Source organism: Lagopus muta, chromosome 6 (assembly GCF_023343835.1).
Source record: "Lagopus muta isolate bLagMut1 chromosome 6, bLagMut1 primary, whole genome shotgun sequence".
NCBI lineage: Eukaryota > Metazoa > Chordata > Aves > Galliformes > Phasianidae > Lagopus > Lagopus muta.
In genome coordinates this window covers 43,249,877-43,271,153 of record NC_064438.1, presented here as the reverse complement: position 1 = coordinate 43,271,153, position 21,277 = coordinate 43,249,877, and the positions used below count along the sequence as shown (strand labels likewise).

Here is a 21,277-nt window from a genome sequence, read left to right as displayed (position 1 = left end):
ATCTATGGTGATCTACGGTGTGATGCTTCTCAAGAATTAATACTAGCTAACCTCCATTTATCCTCTCTTTCTCTCTGGAAAGAAGAGACATAATCTAGAGCTAGAGGGCAAGCCTGTGCTGGGTTCGTGACTGTGTAGTATGGAGCTGAGCTCAGGCAGACTGCGTGCCACCTGCCTATACCTGTTTTTTGGTTATACTTATCATTATGGGCTTTTTAAAAACATACTTTTGGTGGCAGTTCTGATTGCTCTGCTACATCCACACCATGTAATCCAAGACTACACAGCGTACACCTGGGAGGGAGCTCCCAGGCTTGCAGCAAACTTTCCTTGCCTTTCCTGGATTCTTGAAGAAGCCCCTCTGCACAGATTTAGATAACCTGCAAGGCATTGAGCCTCACCTGATTCCCCATGTTCCCTGCGTACAAGGCTGGTCCTGCTGACAGCACATTCTACTTGTACCTGCTCCATTGCCCTGCAAAGGAAAGCAGAAGAAAGAAGGCAAGAGTCCGAGCAGAAGTTTATTTGCAGAAATAAGTGCACAGTAAGAGAGGTGAGATTGCCTGCAAGCCAGATCTCACACAGCTTGCTCGCTGGCTTTCCTTCAGCGTGTCACAGTTGAGGTGCTGTGACTGGAAGTTGCCAGAGGCCTACTCTTCTTCATTGTACCAGATGTCATGCTTAGATGCCTAAGGCAGCTGCCACGGAGCTTAGACTGGCTGTATATGATAGCTCTGAGCTTGCATCACCACTGCAAGCTGGCAAGATTGCTTTGTCTTTCAGATGTGAGGCTCCACTTTTGTCACTGCTCTCCGTCAGGTGCAGATAGCCATCTAGGTTTAGGCATTCCGTGGAGAAGAGAAGGCTCCAGGGAGACCTCATTGTGGCCTTCCAAATACTGAAGGGAGTGCATAAACAAGAGGGGTACAACTGCTTACAAGGGTGGATAGTGATAGGACAAGGGGGAATGGTCTTAAACGAAGACAGGGGAGGTTTAGGTTAGATATTAGGAGGAAGTTTTTCACACAGAAGATGGTAACACACTGGAACAAGTAGCCCAAGGAGATTGTAGATGCACCATCCCTGGAGGCATTGAAGGCCAGGCTGGATGTGGCTCTGGGCAGCCTGGTCTGATGGTTGGTGATGCTGCAAATAGCAGGAAGGGTTCAAACTAGATGATCATTGTGGGCCTTTTCAACCTGGCCATTCTATGATTCTATGATCGCACCACAATTCAGCAGCGTGGGGCTCATTGTGCACTGGATGCTGATAGGCCTGAGTGCTGTGTGTTCTGCCAGTCAGCACTTTGCAAGTTGGCTTTGTCATTATGTACGTGCAGGGTCTGGTCTTGGGAATGTCAGACATCATCCTGGTAGTTGCATGACTTTGTGTGAATGGAGAGCTGAGCTCTCCGTTTACGCCCCTGAAATAGGCTTCCAAGTCTGTCAGCTGCCTGGCTTTTTCTTGTGAATGAATAAGTGAATCTTTCCAGCTTTTCTCGGTGTACAGGTTTGGGTCTTTGCCCACTGACCTACAGAAATGCAGATCTCCACCATGTTGAAGTTTAAGATTCCTTAGCCACTGTGTCTTACAGAGTTTCCAGAGAAACTGTTCTGTTCATCAAAACTTTGTCCTTTGAAATCATAGATCTAAAGCAAAATTAGTCTTGCTGTTATTCTTCCCACTTTCTAAGTGGAATCAATTTGTGGTCCCTTGTTCCAAAGTTGTCCTCATTACCTAAGAAAAAAGAACAGAAAAGAATCTATTCTTGTTCATTCAGCAACGTGGATAAAGAAACTTGTCAGCTGTCACATCCAGGAATAACTGGCCTTTCCATTGCTAATAACATTTGTTCTCTATTCCATACTGCAAAGTTAGTCTCTTGTCTTGACATAATTCCCATTTCTTTAATGATGCAGAGCTCTATCCACATCTGCATCAAGAACTCGAGAGCAGATGCAGTGTCACTGTTTTAGAATACTTCTTTTACTGTCTTTTCACAGCATGATTTTAATCTAAACATTTTCCATTTTCTTCTCTTTTCTTTATTTCAGAAGTCTGCTATTTCATTATTGCATGACAGTATCCTACCATATAAAACCTGCATTCCTTTTCCTTGAAAAGCACAGACCTTTTGACACCTGTTTCAATAGTAATTGCTATTCCACTCTGTTTGTGAATTTTCCTGTAATAACAATAGTACCTGGAGATCCTCTTTTATTATGTCAGTCTGCCTGCTTTATTAGCACATAGCTATTTTAGCTACTGGGTTTTTGCTCACCTTTTTTCTGTTGTTTTTGATGCATTTGGCTTGCTAGTTATAATCCATTCAGCCCTTTCCCTAACAGTGTCATATGCCTGATTCCTTTCCTCATTATTAGTAGCATTTTTTTTTCTTTCAGATCGCTGAAATGCCTTTCTTGCTTTCTTCGTGTGTGTGTTCATATGACATTTTGCTCGCTGAATCCTGAATCCCATGTGGAATTTTTATCTTTCCCTTTCCCAACCTTCTGCTGTCATACTGGAGGTTGTGCCATTGTGATTCCAGTAGGTGTGTTGCTGGGGTGAAGCCCTCCTGAAGTCATGCCTTGCAGTGAAGTTCATAGCAGCTACCTTTTCCTGCTGTTGACTGAAAGAAGGGGAAGTGCAAGCATTTCCCCAGGGGCCACTCAAGCTGTGCAAGAAATGGCAATTCTTTTCCCTCCAGCATACTCTGTGCTTGCTGGTCTTGAAGGCATGTGCAATTCTCAAGGTCTGTGGCTGGTCTGAGGTAGACACAATTGTATTTTGACATAGCATGAGAGGGAAATGGGTGCTTAAAAGAAACACTTGTCTGGCACAATAAGGTATGGTTTATTTGGTCTTAAATGGCCTGAGTTTTATAGAGGGCTTCTTTCTGCCATCTGTCCTCCAGCTTTTACTGGAAGGAAAAATCATTGTTAGCAGCAGAAACCTTATGAAGGCTTGAGCACTGTGACCTTGATGTCCCATTTAGAGGTAATATGTATATGTATAACTGGGAGTGTGTGTGTCTCCTTTGATGAAAAGAATGTGTGCGTAAACTGCATGGCTGTGAGGAGTTAAAGCCCTCATAATCCCATGTTCCACTATAGAAGCTGATGCTGCAGCAGTCAGTTAAGAAGATGGTTGAAATTCCTGATCACAAATCAGGTAAGTACATGATGGAACAGCAAATTGTTTCCCTTCTCTCTGCTGTACTAGGCTCATGGCTAGTGCTGTCTCCATCCGATGCTTTCTGTTTAGTACCACGAGCTGCACAGGCCGGATAGAGTCAAATAAGACTGCTGTTGCCTTTACAATGGGTAAATTTTACTTTCACATCCTTAGAAATATACAAAAAGAAGCTGGCGAGTAATGCACAGCAGAAGGAAAAATTATTTTAAAGTTAAATAAAAAGAAAGCAAACATCTCCCCTGTTTTTCAGCAGAGAACGTATTATTGTGTGCCATTTTTATATAGAAGATGTATATCTGATACCTCTTTAGTCATCTGTCTCTGCAAGATTTTTATCTTGCACTGGTAAAATATGTATCAGAGTTGTTAGTCTTTCTTTTAACAGTTAATTGATCTTAATCTTTACTGCTGAGATGAAAAGTTATGATGTTATGTTTTGGATTCATACAGCTTTCCAAGTGATAGATGAACCTTCCTGTGAATTCGGGCTTGTGTAAGACCTTAACTCTTTCTTTTACCCTTCTTTTTATTGAAACTAATATTTTTAACAGGAATGTATGTCATAGCTGCTTGTTTACACAGCTTTTCAGCTGATAAAATGATATTGTTAGAAAACGGAAATTGTATGTCCACATCTGTGATGATAAAAATTTAATAAAGCAGAGGAGCAGGAAGAAGGGTTTTGTTTCAAATGCTTTGTATCGTTTAAAGTTTGACTTTATCTGTTTTCTCAGATTCCTTCGTGCAGTACTTAGCGGTGCCAGAAGTGAACTTAAAAAGAGGAAAAATTAATGATTCATTTAGACCCGTACCTTCCTATTTCTGTGTCTCATACTAGCTCCTCTCAAAGGAGAGGAAGTACCACTATACCTGTTTCGTATTTCTAGTGAAGTAACTTTCTCCTTGCCTCTATAGTAAGCTTTCAAAATTCCTATACTTGGTCTAATCATGCACTGATATGTGAATATAATATTATACAAATGTAATTTTATGCTTCTTCCCAAGATCTTGGTTCTGGTTTCTCTTGGTTTACAGTACACTAGTACGAGTACTTCAGTTGTTTTAAGAGCTTTACTCAACCTTATTTAAATATTTCAGAAGATGACTCAGTCACATTCTACACCAAGGAGTTTTACCAAGTTACAGTATTTACAGTTAAGGTATCTTTTTCTGTCTTGCATATTGCAGCTATATTCAAATAACTACAGTCATACTTCGTCATTAGGCAAAAGAAAAAATAAATATAAAGAAGCCTTCACACTATTAGTTATTCTTCACGTCTTTGACCTAGACTGACTCATACCAAGTTTAACTATCTGGAAAAGGAATAGGAGCATCTATTAACAGGCAAGTTAAATAGAGACAAGCTGTTATTTGTTCTTTTGCAGTTTAATAAGCCTGAAGCAAAAGGTGGGAGGCAGCACTGCTTTTGCAACATTTTCCTGCTGGTGAAAACTAAAAATATCAAAGAATCAGACCATTAGAAAAGATATAGGAGTGGACTTTGCTAAGAGTTGAGGCAGGAAATATAGAGTCTGATCCCATAGAAAAGGAATAAATGAGACTTTTATCTTCTGAATAGAGTGGCAGTAAGTATTGTGCATCCCAGCTAGAGTAGTGGATTTGAATGGAGAAAGACAGAAGAGGATGCTGATGCAGAAGCAGATGGGGTTGCAAGCAAGAACACGGAATGGTGAAGTAAAATTCTATACAAAAATAGTTCTGGTTTAGATGAAGTAACTTTAAATTAAAAGAAGATCTTATAAATTCCTTCCTGATGAGATAGCATGGACATGGTTGTGGTGTACAGATGGTGCAGTTTGTTTACTAATGGCATTTTTTACGTCAGTTGGCAGTAACATTTTAGTAGTACCTAAAAATGCATCTTAAGTGCTTCTCTGTAGGCATCTGTGCTTGAAAATTCAGGCCATGGTTAGTTTGAACTGCCTAAATGACTATTTTCTTTAAAACCATGTAGTGTAGCTGTAGAAGTAAATGCCCTGTAGCAAAATCAGGAGGGACTGTGTTGCTCTAATATTTGTTATGGCTTAATTGGAAGGGGCTGGATTTGAAGGATTCAATGAAATCAGATAAAAGCTTGAAATAATACCAAAATAATGGAAATCATTATTATAAAACACTTCCTCTTTCTGTAAAATGGGCTCAAACCAGAGCTGTAAACGTAAATGATTAGCTGTCACATCCTGCTTTCTTTGATACCCTATTTGTTTTTAATTACTTTTTGCCAATTGTGAAGAGTTTAAAGGGCTATCCTGTGTATCGCTGAATGCTTGTATATAACCTCATGCCAAAGTATCTCATGCCTCCTCATTTGCCACTTTACATGGCTATCCAGAATGAATTCTAGTCTTGTTAGGTAATACGTAGTGAAATTTGGCTCAGAACACGTCTTGAAAATATTCACTTAATCATAATTTCACAAAGTGATAAATTTCAGGTTAGTTCCTCAGTAAAAGAACAGCATGCTGTTTACAAGTTTGGTGTTCACTTTTCAACACTTTGCTGAATAGGGCCTTGAATCTGAAATGCAGCAAACAGACTTGGTATGAGGTTGGTGATTACCCTTTTTTTGATGTTGTCTTCCTCAAAGGAAGTTTTCTCTTTGAAAGCACTGCAAGCAAAAATAGTACTAAGCTTCCACTGGTGATGGAGATACTACAGTGGTATTGGTGTTCCTCCACCATGTTGGCTTTGAGATGTATGCTTTTGTGTTTCATGAGTTCGCCTAAGTGTTTAAGGTTTTCCCAGGTCCTTTGTGATAATCTACAAATGGCACTTGGTGGGTAGAGGACCAAGCAGTTAAACCTCAGGTTGCAGTGTGAAGTGCTGAGTAAATAGACAGCCGTTATCTGTTAGGGAGGATGTGGCTGCTGGCAATTTTTTGTCACTATCTTTTTGTCACTGTATGATGTGAGAGAATTCTTCCTTCTTTGTCAAACATCCCACTCTTCTTTGTTCCTTACTTTCCTGTTTCACTGGGAAAGTTGGGCCCCTTCTATTTTCCTCTAGCAAAAAATGAAAGCGCGGTTTGTGTACTGAGTCAACTCTCCACTTATTTTAATTAGCAGAAAGAAACCGAAGTGCATCCATTAAAATATTTATCTAAATTTCTTAGCTCCAAAAATTTGAATGTGGTTATTTTTAACCTGGTTTCCTAGGGAAAGATGTTCCTGCAATCATTTTTCACTAACCACCCACTGTTAATAACTTCAAAAGCCTTAGTGATGATCACAAACACTTCAGGTGGGGTAGAGATGTCAGCTTTGAAATCCATAAGCTTCAGAAATGGGGACAGGTGGGTAGGAGAAATGCTTGTCACTGTGCCAGTCACGTTGCCACACAAGGTCTGGCCTGGTTGCTGGGTGTGGAAGGATCTGTGTGGAAGAGACTTCATGAAGATGCCATCTGATGGGAAGGCAGTGTCATCATGGGGGCACTGACAAGAAGCAGGAGTCTGAGGTGAAGCCACAGGTTGAGGAAATACTTTCACCTTCCTTCCATGCTGCTGCTCCTGATTATGTCTTCACTCTTCTTGACATCCTTCTCAAAACTGCACCTCTGAATTAGAAGCGTAACCCAGGGTAATAATGATCTGGCCTTCTGTAGTACCCTCAAACACTACTTCTGCACCTCTTTGGTCTGTTGCTGCGGGATGCTATGGCTGGCCTCAGCCTTTATCTTCAACCACAGTCCTTGTCTTTGGCCTCAGCCTTGTCTTCAGCTGGTGCCACACAGGTACCACGCAGGTTTCTTCCTTGAGCAAATGTTACATGTTAGTTCTGTGATCTGCCTAAGGCCTCCTGTGCAACCAGTCTCTTGTTTCTCTTCATCTGAAGAAAGATGCCCCAAACCATGTTGTCTTTCATCCTGCTAGTGCCTCCTTAGTACTTTTCTCCAAGCCATCTTACCTAAAGCCTCCGAGTGGCTTTATGAAATAGCTGTCTGCTTTCCTCAAGAGCATACCCATATAAACAGAGCGAGGCACCATGGCAGGTGTGGGTGTACTTGAATCATGGTTGTGCTTCGGAAAACAGCTGCTCTGGATGCAATGGAGTGTTGTAAACAGCTTATATTAGTCATGAAGTCATTACAAAACCATGGTTGTGCCATCAGTGGTCTGAATGCTAAGAATACACCTGTCGAGATAAACTAGTTGCATCTTTCTATGATTCTTTTATATCAGAACTCCGAGTTTGTTACCCAAACAAAAGCCAAATACAGTAGGAAATGTGTTTTTTTCTGGTTGTGTCCTTTAATTCTTTCAACAGCAAAAATAATACTATGCTACAGTGGTACACAGTAGTAGGACTTCATTTAAAGTAAAGCAAGAAAATGCAATTTAGGAACAGCCTGTAAGCAGATGTTGAAGTGAGCTACGCAAATTATGATACAGTAGATACAACTTCTAACAATCTTCTGATTTTATGGTATGTAAGAGGTGGAAGAATTCTGGTTTAGTTTCTTTAGTTGACTTTACTTTCTTGGGCTTCTTTGTTTTCCTTTTTCTTTCCCCCTTTTTCTTTTTTATTTAGGTAGATTATCCCTCTTTAGTTTGACTAAAGGGAAACTCTTGCTGTATGGTCTGTGTGGTGTCTGGACCTGGTGCTGCAACATGGCACACTCAGGAAGTTATACTGTTTGGGAGTGGCATTTTCAGCATAGATGCTTGCAGCAGGAGTACTGCTTTTGATGTATCTTCAGAGTTGAAAATGGACATAAGTTGGTAAAGCTGCTTTTCTGAGAAGTCTGCTGGTGGCTTTTGGAAAAGGATGTGCTCATCTGCCCAGGACACGGACAGGCATCTGCTTTTCAGTACGTGGGCCTTTTATACTGATTTATTCTTCTGCTACTCTGACTTCAGTTCTCTGCTTACTACATTGTTGATGTTTACTGCTTTAGCAATTAAATAATAAAGTATTCATATTACAATTGTATTTCCATCTGCATTTTCATGGAAAAATAGTACATACTTAACCTAATAAAAAATGCCCTCATATTCTTAATGGTTAAAATCTTCCCTGTGGTGTTTGTATTGTTAATAACTCTCAGGGCTTTACTCCTCATCACGCTGCTCTGCTAGAAATAGCTTTGAAATATATAGACATACAAAGTATATATTTTTCTAACAGTGAAAACTAATGTTCTGACATAATAGCCAAAACAAAGTGCCATGAAGCTATTAGCAGTAAATTGAATTTTTTTGTACGTAATTTAGTATAAACGCTGACAAGCTGAAAAAAAATAAAAACAACAAACCCGTACTCATTATTAATTCTGTTTAGCAGCACAGAGGCAGCAGTCGGCAAGGGTGTGCGTTTTTATGTCTGCTTCAATTGCACACTTCATTTATTCGGACGTGGCACAGGCGGCTTTCTCTGTCACACGGCATCACGGGGCGATTAGCGAGTTGCGCCCCGGGGCAGCTGGGACGCTTTGCTGGGGCAGATGTTCTTTTCAGCTTATTCAGTGGCCGTTCTTGGGTTGTTTACTGTTGTCATAGCTACCCGCATTTCCATAGCAGCCGTGCTGCTGTGTGTGGAGCAAGTGAATATAGTTATAAAAGGATCATATTTTGTTCTATCTCTATAACTCACCATCTGTCAACTGATTGTTGGTGATGGATTCAGAAACCAATTTAACAATAACAGTAGCCGGCTGATGATTTTTGCTTATATTAAAGTGACAATGGGTGAGGATGCAAGTAAGTTGATGCTTCGATGAAGACCTGCCTTCGCTTTTCCTTAAAACGTAGTTTTGTTCCCAGTCTTTTCTCAAACATGGCTGAAATCCTTTCTGGCAAATCAAAAAGACCAAGCATCATCTTCTCTACATGCTCAGGTGTAGGTGTTTCCATATGCTTTCCCACTGTCCTGCTTGCTCATCTCAGTGTGTTGATTCTAAGTTGTGATGTTGCACCTGCTTTCACAGATCCTTTGTAATAAAATCTAAATGCTCATCACAAAATTAAATAGCAAATCTGTGAGGCTAACAAAGGCTAACCTGTGCTGTCGTGCACACATGCGGATGGTTTGGTGACTTTCCTCGCTGTGCTCTGCTTAGTGGCAGTGTGGAGATTACATGCAAGTTTGGGGGTGAATACAATGTAAGATCAAAGAAGCATCTGAATAATGAGCTCTTACACCATCTCACTGAAGAAATTCAATTGAACCTACAGTTTAGCAACGGGGGCAAAAAGATTAGCCCAGTTGTAAATAATGTATTTATTGATTGATTTTTCCAGATCCTGACATTGATGCTGCCACTGCCATGATGCTTTTGAATACTCCCCCTGAGATACAAGCAGGTTGTGAGTAGATATTTCTATAGCATATAGCAACATAGACATGTAAAGTTAATACTCTCTTTTATAAGTATACAACGTACCAGATAAAAAGAAGGATTTCATGAAGAAGTACTACTTTTATAGACCCTTACACTTCCTTGACCCTTACATGAGTATAATTTTGTGCTTCGTGTTACATTCACTGTTACATGAATAACAGTAATCCATAATCTCTAATGTAAAGGAGGGGTTATTGTTATTCATGACTTACACATAATTTAGTAACATACTATTATCCATACTGATGGAAAGACCTGGGGCAACAGCCAGGAAAGCAGAGAGAGAAAAAGAGCAAGGGAGTGAAGGGTGCATGGCATATGGTTTTGTTTTCATTTTGTTTTGATTTGACTCCCATCGAGTGAGTTACCACAGCCATCTGGATACTTTCCATTCACTTGGGCACCATTTCAGCTCCTTCCTTGCACACTTCCTGCCTATTTTGCTTTTTGCACTACCTGATTCAAGGCAGTAGGCAGGCTCCAGGGAGGGAGGAAAGGTCTGATTTCCTGCCAGTAGAACTGTTCTTGTTCTGGGACCAGACCTGATGGTTTGATGCTGTATACTAACAGAGCCTTGAAGATGCTCTGGCCCCTGCTGTCCTGGGCTGTGCTCATGGTGGGAGAATCATCCTGTCCCAGAGAGCTTGAGGTAGAGGTATAAGAGGAATCCATGGAGAATATTGCTTCACAAAAGCAGGGAGTACAAGAAAACAAACATATCTCTGGTCAGCAAGCACGGTAGTAATGCCAAGTGACAGCCAGCTCTAAAGAATCAAGGCAGAAGTTAAAATAGAAGCCATTATAAAGCCTGTCTAGCCTCACTATTGTTCTAGCTCATGCAACCAAATCCACATTCCGGGGGAAGCCTTGGTTCTCACTTTGATATTCTGCCTGGGGAAGAGTCAATTACCATCAAAGAATCTCCTGCACAACCGAGGAAAGCTATTGTCAGCCTGCTTTGAGACTGTGCCAGAGAAATATCTGTTGAGAAGCTCCTGTGGAGAGACAGTGTGATGTACCAAGAGCCTGTCCGTGCCAGAGAGGGTGGTCCTTGCCCTTCTCTCCCTCAAAGCTTTCAGGAGCTGTGAGACATAAAAGGACAATCAATTCCAGCCCTATGTGCAAGTAGAAAAAAGGAAAGATTTTACCAAGGAGCGGAGGGTACTGATGAGGCTAACGGAGAATGAAATGAGCGATCTTTCGAGGGTCAGAAATTTAAGTAAGTCAGAGTTGTGGGCAAAAAATGGGTAACAGAGTTTGGCATATAAAACAGGATAAAAAGGAGTAAAAAACTAAGTGTGTGAGAGATGAAAGAAGAAAGACAACATTGTGTGCCCAGAAAAGGGCGGAGAAAACACACAATAATCCAGACTTGTGTAGGAGCTGGAGAACTGTTGAGTGCAGCCATAGAACAGAGTTGATGCACAGTAACCTGCATAAGCTAAGCACACACTGCAGATGTTTGTGTCATGTGCACATTTCCCAGTATCACAGTTGTTTGTGTGGAAGTGATCCAGAGACCTGGCTGCTTTCATGCCATAGAGATGACATGTGGACTCGCAAGTGATTTGTTGCTGTTTTAGTTTGTAGAGGTAATTCTGAGGAAGAAAAGTGTGACTTTTGTAATTTGATGTGTCTCTCCTCCCTGTCCCCTCCCCAGTGGGCTGTTGTGTCACAGTGTCAAAAGTGAGACAGAGACAAAGCAGGAAAGTGGCTCCTTCACTCATGTTGCTACCTTCTTGATGCCACAAAATATCCAGGCCTTCTTCTGTGGCTTTATGCCAGGTGTAAAGACATGGGGGTCTACCCAGAAGTTCAGGAATCCTTCTGAATGTTGGGTGGAATTGGCTGAAGTTAGAAGAAAAGGAGTGTTGATCATAACTTCAGTGGTCTTTCAAATTGTAGCAAAATACTTGTGTATGTGAACACATCCTTGAGAAGGTAAATAAGCCCACCTATGAAATGCAGTGAGGTCTACCTTTACCACTTTACCATGTTAGGAACATCTTAGGCAACTTAAATTAATTACTAGCATGCACGAAGGAACAATTACATGAAAATACCACATTTAAAAATAATTTTCAAATAAAAGGCAAGTGGGCTATAAAAATTTCATAGTGATCCTGAGCATTGTATGGAAGATCACAATTCATTCTCTGCTCTGCTGGTCAGTAGTCTGTAAATGAGCTGAATCATCAGTGTAGTAAGCATGTTGACACTGTTTGGTGTCTCGAAGATTTGGGTTTCTGTTTGTTCTATCAGACTGCACTATCAGGCATGTGCTCATGTCATCAGGGCTGCAGAATGCCCCCTGCTTTGAAGACAAGCTTACTTGTAAGGGATTTAAAGTGGGAGGGACACTGCTTGCAGTTTGGCCACGAGTGTTAAAAACTGACTGAAAATACCTTTTGGGTATGAGAGTCTGACTACCAGTGTGCCACTTACTTCAGCAGCAAAGATGGTCGGATGGAGGCAGAACCTGCCTGTAATTTCATAGCATAGCAGCTTGGCAAGTCCAGATGTTTAAAAGCCCAGTGCATTAAGGTGTTCATCTGTCCTGAAAACATGTAGAACATCTTTGTGAACCATGGATGTCTTCATGGCACAGTCTGAACTTGTGGGTGATTGCACACATTGGCTTTTTACTTTGAAGGCATCTCCTTGAATTAAAAGCTGCCTTCCCAACAGGATAAAAACTTATGCTTCTCTGGATGGCGTGGATGCTGAAAGTGTTTTGGGGATAAAGTTAGGTACAGCCATCACTCAAAGTCATATTAAAATTTATTCTTTTAATGTGATCTGTCAGAGAGAAATCCCATCTTGGTGGCATTAGAAAACCCAGCGTATACTAGTCCTTCCCTGTAACAGACTGATTAATTAGCTTTAGGTTTTAAGTGGCCATTTGAAATTATTTATGAACATCTCAAAGACTGCTGACAGCCACACAGGAATTTTAAAATTCGCTTTAGTTTTTATATGAATCCATGAAACTGTGTCTGAGCTGGCACAAGCATTGCTCAGCATTTGCTTCAATCACACTGTGCTTTCATTTTCATGCAAAAAAAGATTGCAAAATAAAAGAGTAAAATGCTGCTATTTGGATTTTTTTATTGTTTGTGGGAGTTTTGCTTTATGGACTTACGAAAGTGATTGCAAATTAAGAGATTGCAAATAAAGACAGAAGTTACAAGTAGCCAGCTTTGTGCAGGGCTCCACTGAAAAACACAATCCAGCTGGCAGAAGGTACAGGTAGAAACATAATTTTAATGTTTATTTTTTATTTCAGTTTATGGAAGTCCTTGCATTTCATCAAGTTTTGTATTATTTGATTATGTTAAAAAAAAAAAAAAGGAACACCTGGCTCCTTTAGTAGCAGCTATCACATGTTATGAATACTTTGTATGTCATTAGTAGTGGAACATGAATATTCATACCATGATACATGACTTGCATTGAGAGCTGAATTTTTACCTGGAGGGGACTCGGTTTTGATTGGGTTGCTGTGGGCAGGTTGTGTCCAGTGGCTGGACCTTTGTTCTCTGACGAGTATCTGGCTCACAGAAGGGCCAAGGGCAAAGATAGCAAACAAAAGTGATGAAGCTGCATGTAGACGCTGTGGCTACTCGCTTAGTGAGTACCTACATGTTATTTTGTATGACTGTTGAAATGCTCAGTACTTCACACCTTCTCAGCGTCTTGCATGTGAGTGCTACCAGCTGGCACTTCCAGTGGCATATTGTCCTCAGCTCCAAGGTTGTACCATCCTGGCATGCTGTTTAGTCCTGCCAAACCGTGTTTTGCCATGAAGAAACTGGGCATAGCGTTCGGTAGTTCTGCAGTGTGTTTGGACTTCCTGAGGTTCAAGTCACTGTTGGCATTTTAAGTAGCAATATTTTTTTCATCAGTGGGATTGTTGTGAACTTGCTCAATTTGCAAGAACCAATGAAAGGTAGTTGTGCAAAACCTATTGATAGTAATGCTGGTGAAACGCACCAAGGTCAAAGCATTACACTGAAGATATTAATGTGAGTCACTCCTGACGCAGCCATCATAGACATAGCTTTGAATTCAGGAGTAGTCCTTTGCGTGTTGCTATATGATTTGGGAATTGCACACCAATGCAAACATGTTGCCCAAGCTGCAACTTAATACTGCACACAGCTGTAAACTGCTTGCAGGTAGGGCTTGGGAGGAAGCCAGGAAACTCCAGGAGAGTGCCTTCAGCTCCCAGCATTTATCTTCCAGTTTGTTTCTAGTCATCCAGATTAGCTAGAAAGTGACAGCCTTCAGGATATTTCATGGCACTGTTTTTAGAGTTGGTTCTTTATTAGAGACTGAACTGCTCTACTAAGGATTTTTGGGAAGATAGGAGAATGGAGTTTTGCTGGGCACTTTTTAAAAGGCAGGTTTTTCAAGGGTAAGATCTCTGTTTTGGAAACCTTTCTTCCCTCAAAGCATCTGTAATGCAGCATAAATACATTCAGTACACCTTAAATTCAGTGGGATGAGAAGAAATTCTTAAAAAAGGTCTACTTCTATACTAACAAAAATGTATCTGAATGAAATTCAGTTTTTAAGCGAATGCAAGTGGATTGGATACGTGGGATATATATTACAGAAATGAAGGAAAAAATGATATAAAATTGTCTTAAGAGCAAACAGAAATGCTGTGAATAGGATCAAATAGAACATGCTGTCTTCTCAGTGCATTTTTATTGTATGTGAAATGTGTTAACTGCTGTGTTCTGTTTGAAAGCTTGTGGACAAATTACTTGTTACAGCCGATGAGGCAGCTTCCAGCCTTACTTTTTATATCAGAAAATGATAAATCATAGACAATGAAGTATTTCATAGAGCTGTTTTTGCTGACAATTCTGTAACAAAGCAAAAATTGGAAAAGCATTTTCATTGGGTTGAAACTTTCCATTCCATTCAATTTGAGGGGAATGGTATCCTCAACTTCTGTTAATGCAGATTCTGTTTTTTGACTTTTGGTTTTTCAATATTATGTCATTAAAGTGAAGAAATGAAATTGGAGAGAGAACTTACTGTTCTGATGTACATTCTCTCTACTTGCATTTTGATTCAGCAGTATGTTTTGTTTGCTTTGGGGAATTTCAGGGCTGGGGGATTGTTAATTTTTATTCCATTTCTGAGCACAAAAGTATTTCACTACCAGTGTCTGAATAAGTAGTGCTGTTGTTAACCAGTTCCAGTATCACCAAAATGGTTGGCCGGCGTTTTTTACTTCATGGGGAAAACAAACAAACAAACAAACAAAAAAAAGCTCTGAAGATTAGATTATTATTATTAAATGCTTTTATTTAAGGTGTGAATGTGGTAGGATTACCAGGACACGCTTTTCACTCCATGCTCAAATATTTGTTTGGGGTAAATAGCTGGTTGGGCGCATCCTCGATTTGCAGTTTGTTAGGGCTGCAGATTGTGGAATCTGAGTTCCAAAAAAAAAATTCTCTTAAATAGTAAAATAGAACATGCTAGGGAGACAGCATCAAATTTATGCTTGGGATAAGAGAGTTGGAGTGAATAAAGTCACGCATTTGGCAGATAATATTTGCTTCTGGCAATTTCTGATGTCCCATCAATTACACATCATCAGCAATTTCCTGTTTTCAGTTCTTGTAGCCTGAGATAAAGTATTCTGCTAAATGCTGTCCTGGAAGGAGGAACTGGCAGAAAGAACCTAAAGCTGACAGATATTAGCAGACATTCAGTATCTCCTGCCTATAGTAATTTCATCCATGCTACATGAGATGACTCAGGGAAGAGAGGCTGACATAAACACGTGTGCCACATGATGACAGGAGAGGCAGAAGAAACCAGTCTGTCCCAACAGAATACCACCTTCGTGCTTTGAAATGTTCACTTCAGTAAAAACTCGTTTCTCCTCACTACTCTAACAGTTGGCTACCTTGAGCTAGAGAGTTTAACAGAGTATGCTTGTTTCCCAGATGATGTAAAGAACATGTCCATTACCCTTTTCTTATTAATTTCCTTAATTTACAACAATTTATTAATGCTGAGTTAACTTCCTCACGCCAACATTTGACCAAGAAGCCGTGTTCCTTATTTAGTGAGGAGTTGGAGCGTCAGTGTGTCTGCTGACACTTTCTGCTGAGTATTTCCTCCACCATTTCCACTTATGTTTTGCTGATTTGATACACTGTGTGCTGAACAGTCATCTCTTCAGGGAAAGATGACCGGTCTGACCTGGGTTTGGTTGTTGTGAAGGGCTTGGACAGGGTTGTTAGCTCAGCTGGACAGGAGGAGTTTGTTTCTGACACACACGCTCTGTGAGATTATAGGTGTCATCTGCCAAGGGTTGTGATAAAAGAAGTCCCACAGTTTGAGACAGTGTACTTAAGAATATGCTCAGTTGGAACAGTCCTGCACCAGCTGTGGGATGGTCATGCAGCCACCGTGTTATTTTCCACCTCAAGCTGCTGGGTGCAGTCTGCAGAGCAGCAATTTGTATGGTTCTGTTGGATCTTTTTAATGTTATCTAACATTTTGATGGATTCTGATTATGGCATGTTCTACCACATGGCATTTACTTTATTGTCTGTGAAACTTGTTAATGTAAAAGTTTGCTGTAGAATATAAAAGAAAGATTATTTCCTCCTTGGAGAATTTTATAGATGTAGCTGTGATTTTTGATGTTATACGTATTGCTTCTCTGCAGTCAAGTACTAGAGACTTGAAATTCCACCAAATTCTGTTCCAGTTGTGGAATTTCACCAGAACGGAGTAAGATCAAAAATCCTTTGCCTCCTTAATGCAACAGATTAGAGGCAAATTCTCTGTATGGTTTATCTCTATTTACTCTAATTGAAATATTTCTTGGGTTTTAAGCTTTCTGGGAGAGAAATGAGATCCATTGCCACTTTCAGAGCAAAGCAGCGATGGAAGCTGAAGAGCAAATAATGATTTTATTCTTTCAGACCGTTCAAGTTTCACTAAGAACGTTTTATGAAAGAAGAAACCTTTAATCAAAGAGGTGTACTGATCTTTTTGCATTGTTTTTTTTTTTGAGATGTATTCCTCAGACATCACCGTCTCTAGGAACACAGAAAAGGTGTAAATTACATTTCACACTTCTGCCTAGGAATGTGGATCCATGTAACCTGCCTGTGCCTTTGGTTAAAGAAGCATTACAGAAGAGGACTCGGGACTGGATGGTGTTAGTACACACCAGCTCTGATTTTTGATATGGCTTAGAGTAAATTGTTCTACCTCCACACTTTGAATTTTCAATCTAAAATATAAATAACTAACCTCAAAGTATGGTTTCAAAACTTAATTAAAGCTAGGGAGGCACAAATTTATCTTTGGAATGAAAGCTCTACATATTTTCCAGTAAATAACCCAAAAGCCCTCAAAAGTGCCAATGTGTGAAAATAATTCCTTGGATAATCAGTAACCATTTCATACAACCTGTGCAAAGGCAGGGATAGTATCCTGCTATCAGGGACAGCATATACATTGGCAGTTTGTAGGTATCAACAATTTAAAATGAATTACTGTCATCTTTGGAGGGATGGGTGTTGATGCTGCTCGGAATGCAGTAGGTAGCAGTCACACAGTGCCATGCCAGCTGTGTGGATAACCTAGAAATTAATAACTTCTGCTGCTGCGTTGTTTTGATCACCACTGCTTTTCTGTTTTATGTTAAGGATGCTGTGGAAACTCCTTTAACAACAGGTTTTTTTTTTCTTGCTGGTTCCAGATGTTTACAGGAAAGATACACTGCACTGTCTGGGTTTCTCCTGTGGTTGATCCCTTGTACACAGCCTTTCTGTTTGTTTGCATGGCTTAACTAGTGATGCAGCAGTACTGCTGCATTGTAATTCACAGTGTTTTGGGAAACTAAAAGAGAAATGAGGACCAATCACTGCATTGCAAGCTGAAATAATTACTGAATTCTGAGTATTAATTTCAATATTCAGAGCTGTGGCATACTTAAGAAAAATTAAGGCTTCTTTTGGTATTATCAGTACTACTGAAGTCTTTGGATGGCACACTGAACAGACCAGGTGTAACTGAGGTGAATTTCATACATAGGAATAGGTACCAGTGTGTCAGGGGGTCTCCTTGGGGATAGTTCCAAAGGGCAGTGAACTTGTTTTATTTTTTCCTTTTTTCTTCTCCTTAGCATTTGTTAATTACTGAAGGGAAGAAGTTGAATATGTTTGTGTGCTCAGACTGGAATCTGTTTAAATGTGAAACTTTTGAAGAGGTCATTCCCAAGTAGCACAGCATGACTTATGGATGGAGGAGTGGTGTGAATGTGGATATTAATAAATACAAACTCCAAGCTAGAGAACATGGTGTACTTCATGTACATAAGAGTGCAAAAAATTGAAACTCTGAGAAAGCCAAGAAGAAAAGACATGACCCAATGGTTTCAGAGAAGTGATGGGTAAGAGTAAACAGGATTTTTTAAAGAACCAATTTCTTAAAGGGGTGCCAGTAAGGCAGAAATAGGGAGAAAGGAGAGAAGAAGGGCTGAGATAAATATCAGCTAACTTTGCCAACAGACTGGGATAATTAAGTCACTGTGGAAAGAAGAGTTTGGGCATCAGGGAGTCTGTTGCTCCTTTTCTTGCAGCAGAATTGCCAATGTGTTTGCTTTGAAGTTGTGTATGTATATTTATTTAGTCAGCACACATAGCTAACTGACAAGTGAGTGCGTGTGTGCATGCCTAAATGGTTTATTTCAGTATAAAACTCTATGGTTTGTATCTGAGTAAAGATGAAATTACCATATCTCTCTAGGTCAAATTTCTTGGTTCATTTCTTTTAAGGGGACTTCGTAAATACACAGAAACTGTACTGTGTAATGCAGAATGAAATCTGTCCCTCTTGTAAGCCTGCTGGGAAACAATGCCCATTGGAAATTATGTCTTTTTTTTTATCTTCAGATATTTAGCAAGTTCATATGTTACTTTAAATTTGCCCATTCTCTGTGTGTTTTCTGCTAGACGTATCCTTGAGCAGATCATTTCACTTTTATAATGTCGTTGTTTTGGCCTTCATAAGGTTATGCTATGAAAGAAATATGAAACAAAATAAAAAAACCTCAGACTTGGGAGTTATTAGCAAGAGAACATTCCTCTATATTATTTACAAACCCAAACACAGGAACATTGAAAGCCCCGAGTGAAGTGTACACGATTGATTTCTCATAATCTAGTGCTGGAAGAAAATGTGCACAGAGTAGTGAAGTATAAATAGCAAAAAGTGATTTTAGAATTATTTTGGTCATTGAAAGCTGACCCTTGTTGTTACAACGTAAGTTCTGTAATTTTGGCCATTTGAGTTTGTACTTAAGCACCTAAATATAAATGACCTATTCTTCAGAGGTTCTCAGAAGCAAGGGTGGTATCACACAGTGGCAGGATTTGATTAAGGGGTGATGTGCTGTCACCAGCAGGAGAAAAGAAGATTATTTTTCCAGGACTAATCCTTGTGGTCTGGAATGAAGCAAGGTGAGCATCAGGATACAGGAAGGGGAGCATGGCTCCGGCTAGGTGTTGGTAGGTACCTCAGCAGCTTAAAAATAATGTGTTTCTAGGCCTGGATTTATTTCTCTGCCTCAAAGCTCACTAATGTTTTTGAGTATGAGCATTTGAAGTTGGGCGTGTGAAGTGTAAAAGTGTTCTTTGATTCTTAGGCTGAATGAGTTTTCTAGTCACTCTGTATTTGCGGAAGTACAACCTTTGAAAGTAAAATTCTGTAGCTGTTTGTGTTTATTTAATATGTATTTTTCTATATATATTTAAAAGTAACACATACACAGTAATGGTAACCATTGTCCTTTCGGGCATTGCGCGTTAGGGGAAGGTATGTATAAATGCTGACTTTTAGTAAGAAAAACAGGCTGATTATGGACATTAAAGAAGCATGTTTGAGTGAAGGCTATTAGTGGTTTCTGTCTGCAGGGATTTAACATTTGTGCAGTTATGCCCAAGTCCCTGGTAAGTACTGTGTTCAGTAGTCCTGCAGCCCAACAAGGAAGAAGAAAATGATGAGGACACAGAAAAGCACCTCTGTAGAAATGAAGTACTTGGATGTTGGTTAAATTCTTATTGGACAGAGCTGCAGTGCCCAATGCCCAGCCCAGTGACAAGACCCCAGTGAAACCTCCTATCCCCAGTGGCCAGTGTCTTTGCCCCTCAGTAAGGCCTGTGAACAGGCTGCATGCTGCAGGTACCTGACTGCTGGCTGCTTACATTCTGTTTGTCTGTAAAGGGTCATTGTTTCTTACAGTAAATGAAAGTTACATCTATGCTCAGAGCTGTTTTTGACTCGTAAGCACATACATTCCCAGAAGAGCTGTGATTATAAAACCAGTGATTCGATTGTACAAAGAATGATCTGCAGCAACTAGGTCAGGCAGTGGCTTCCACAAGCCACTTTATCACTAGTTGCTGTCAAAATATTTGCAATGAAAATAGCATTGAAAATAGGATGGCATTCACACGAGTTGAGATGAGATGCTGGAAGGTAAGCAGTGCACTATACAAGCCTCTCCGATGTTTTCTCAATTCACTGAAAAGCTTAACATTCATGTTTTGCTCACACACTTTGCTGATGTTTTCTTTAAAAGAAAAAATATACTCCTTTTTGTTTTTTAGTTCCTCCAGGAGTGATACAGAATGGAGCTCGAGTTCTGAGTAGAGGAATATTTCCTGGAGCCAGGCCATTGCCAATCAGCCCTATAGGAAGCATGGCTGTTGCAGTAAGGTAAGAGTGTGGCTCATTGTGAGATCTTTATGGAATAAATTATTATTTTGCAGATAATATAATAATATGCATAAGCTTGGAACACGAGAACATTTACTGCTTGCTAATACTTAGGAGATTTTAAATGAAAGAGACACTCTGCCATCCAAAACTCACGGACTGCCATTCTTTGCAAGATAGTCATGGCATTTCTGTCTTATTTCATAAAGGCGTACAAAGAACATCGTTTTGTTTTCACTAGCAAGTTGAAGGCAGCTTTCTGTAAGAAGCTCCTCGGGTGGCCTCTTTTTCTTAGTGCAGATGTGTTTTCCTGCCCCCATCCCCCTTTAAAGACAGTTTCCTGATTCTTTTTTCTGAGATTAAATACCTATAGCTGTTATTTTGTTATTAATGTAGGTCTCTGTGAGATGGTTTCTTTCATTACAGATTCTATTTCAAGGTTATACTGAGACATTCAAGGGTAAAATGTTGTTTGAAGATCCTCGACTTTTTTTCCAGAAAGCAGGGCACTAAGGGACATCTAGTGATGGCAATAAGAACTGTGGTTCAGCGGTTTGCTTTACTTAAAGTAGTGATGGTTTATTGTTGCACGAACAATTTGCCTCAGGTGTAGCTCCGTTTTGTGTCAGTCACAACAGAGAATAATTCCATCAAGTGTGCTGCCAGTGCTCTTTCAAAACTCACATTAGCGGTAAAAGCCAGCTCAGGCAGTTGGATATTCTGGGTGGGATTTCATGTTCAGTGCTGGCGCTGCTTTGCTGGGCTGTTCCAGTTGCACACTAATCTCAGTAAGTGGTTGCAAAGCAGTGAAATGAAGGAGCTGGATAGCTACTTGTTCCATCATTATTTACTTGGGATTTTTTTCATTGCACTTTATTTTTTATCTCTTTTCAGAATTATTGTCTAGCTCTTTGGGGATAGTTTTTACATCCAAAAAAATGGAGGGAGAGAG

General features: G+C 40.1%; 1 protein-coding gene across 7 annotated transcripts in view; it reads left to right on the top strand.

Annotated features, from left to right (window-relative positions):
- FOXN3 (forkhead box N3) overlaps positions 1-21,277 on the top strand; it is a 202,266-nt gene that overhangs the window by 166,072 nt on the left and 14,917 nt on the right. For 6 of the 7 annotated variants that reach the window (XM_048950113.1, XM_048950112.1, XM_048950108.1 and 3 more), the window contains exons 5-6: positions 9,458-9,523; positions 20,217-20,325. In XM_048950113.1, coding sequence (XP_048806070.1) covers positions 9,458-9,523; positions 20,217-20,325 — 175 coding nt within the window. The remainder of the gene's footprint in view (positions 1-9,457; positions 9,524-20,216; positions 20,326-21,277) is intronic. The other variant, XM_048950110.1, reaches the window with a different exon arrangement.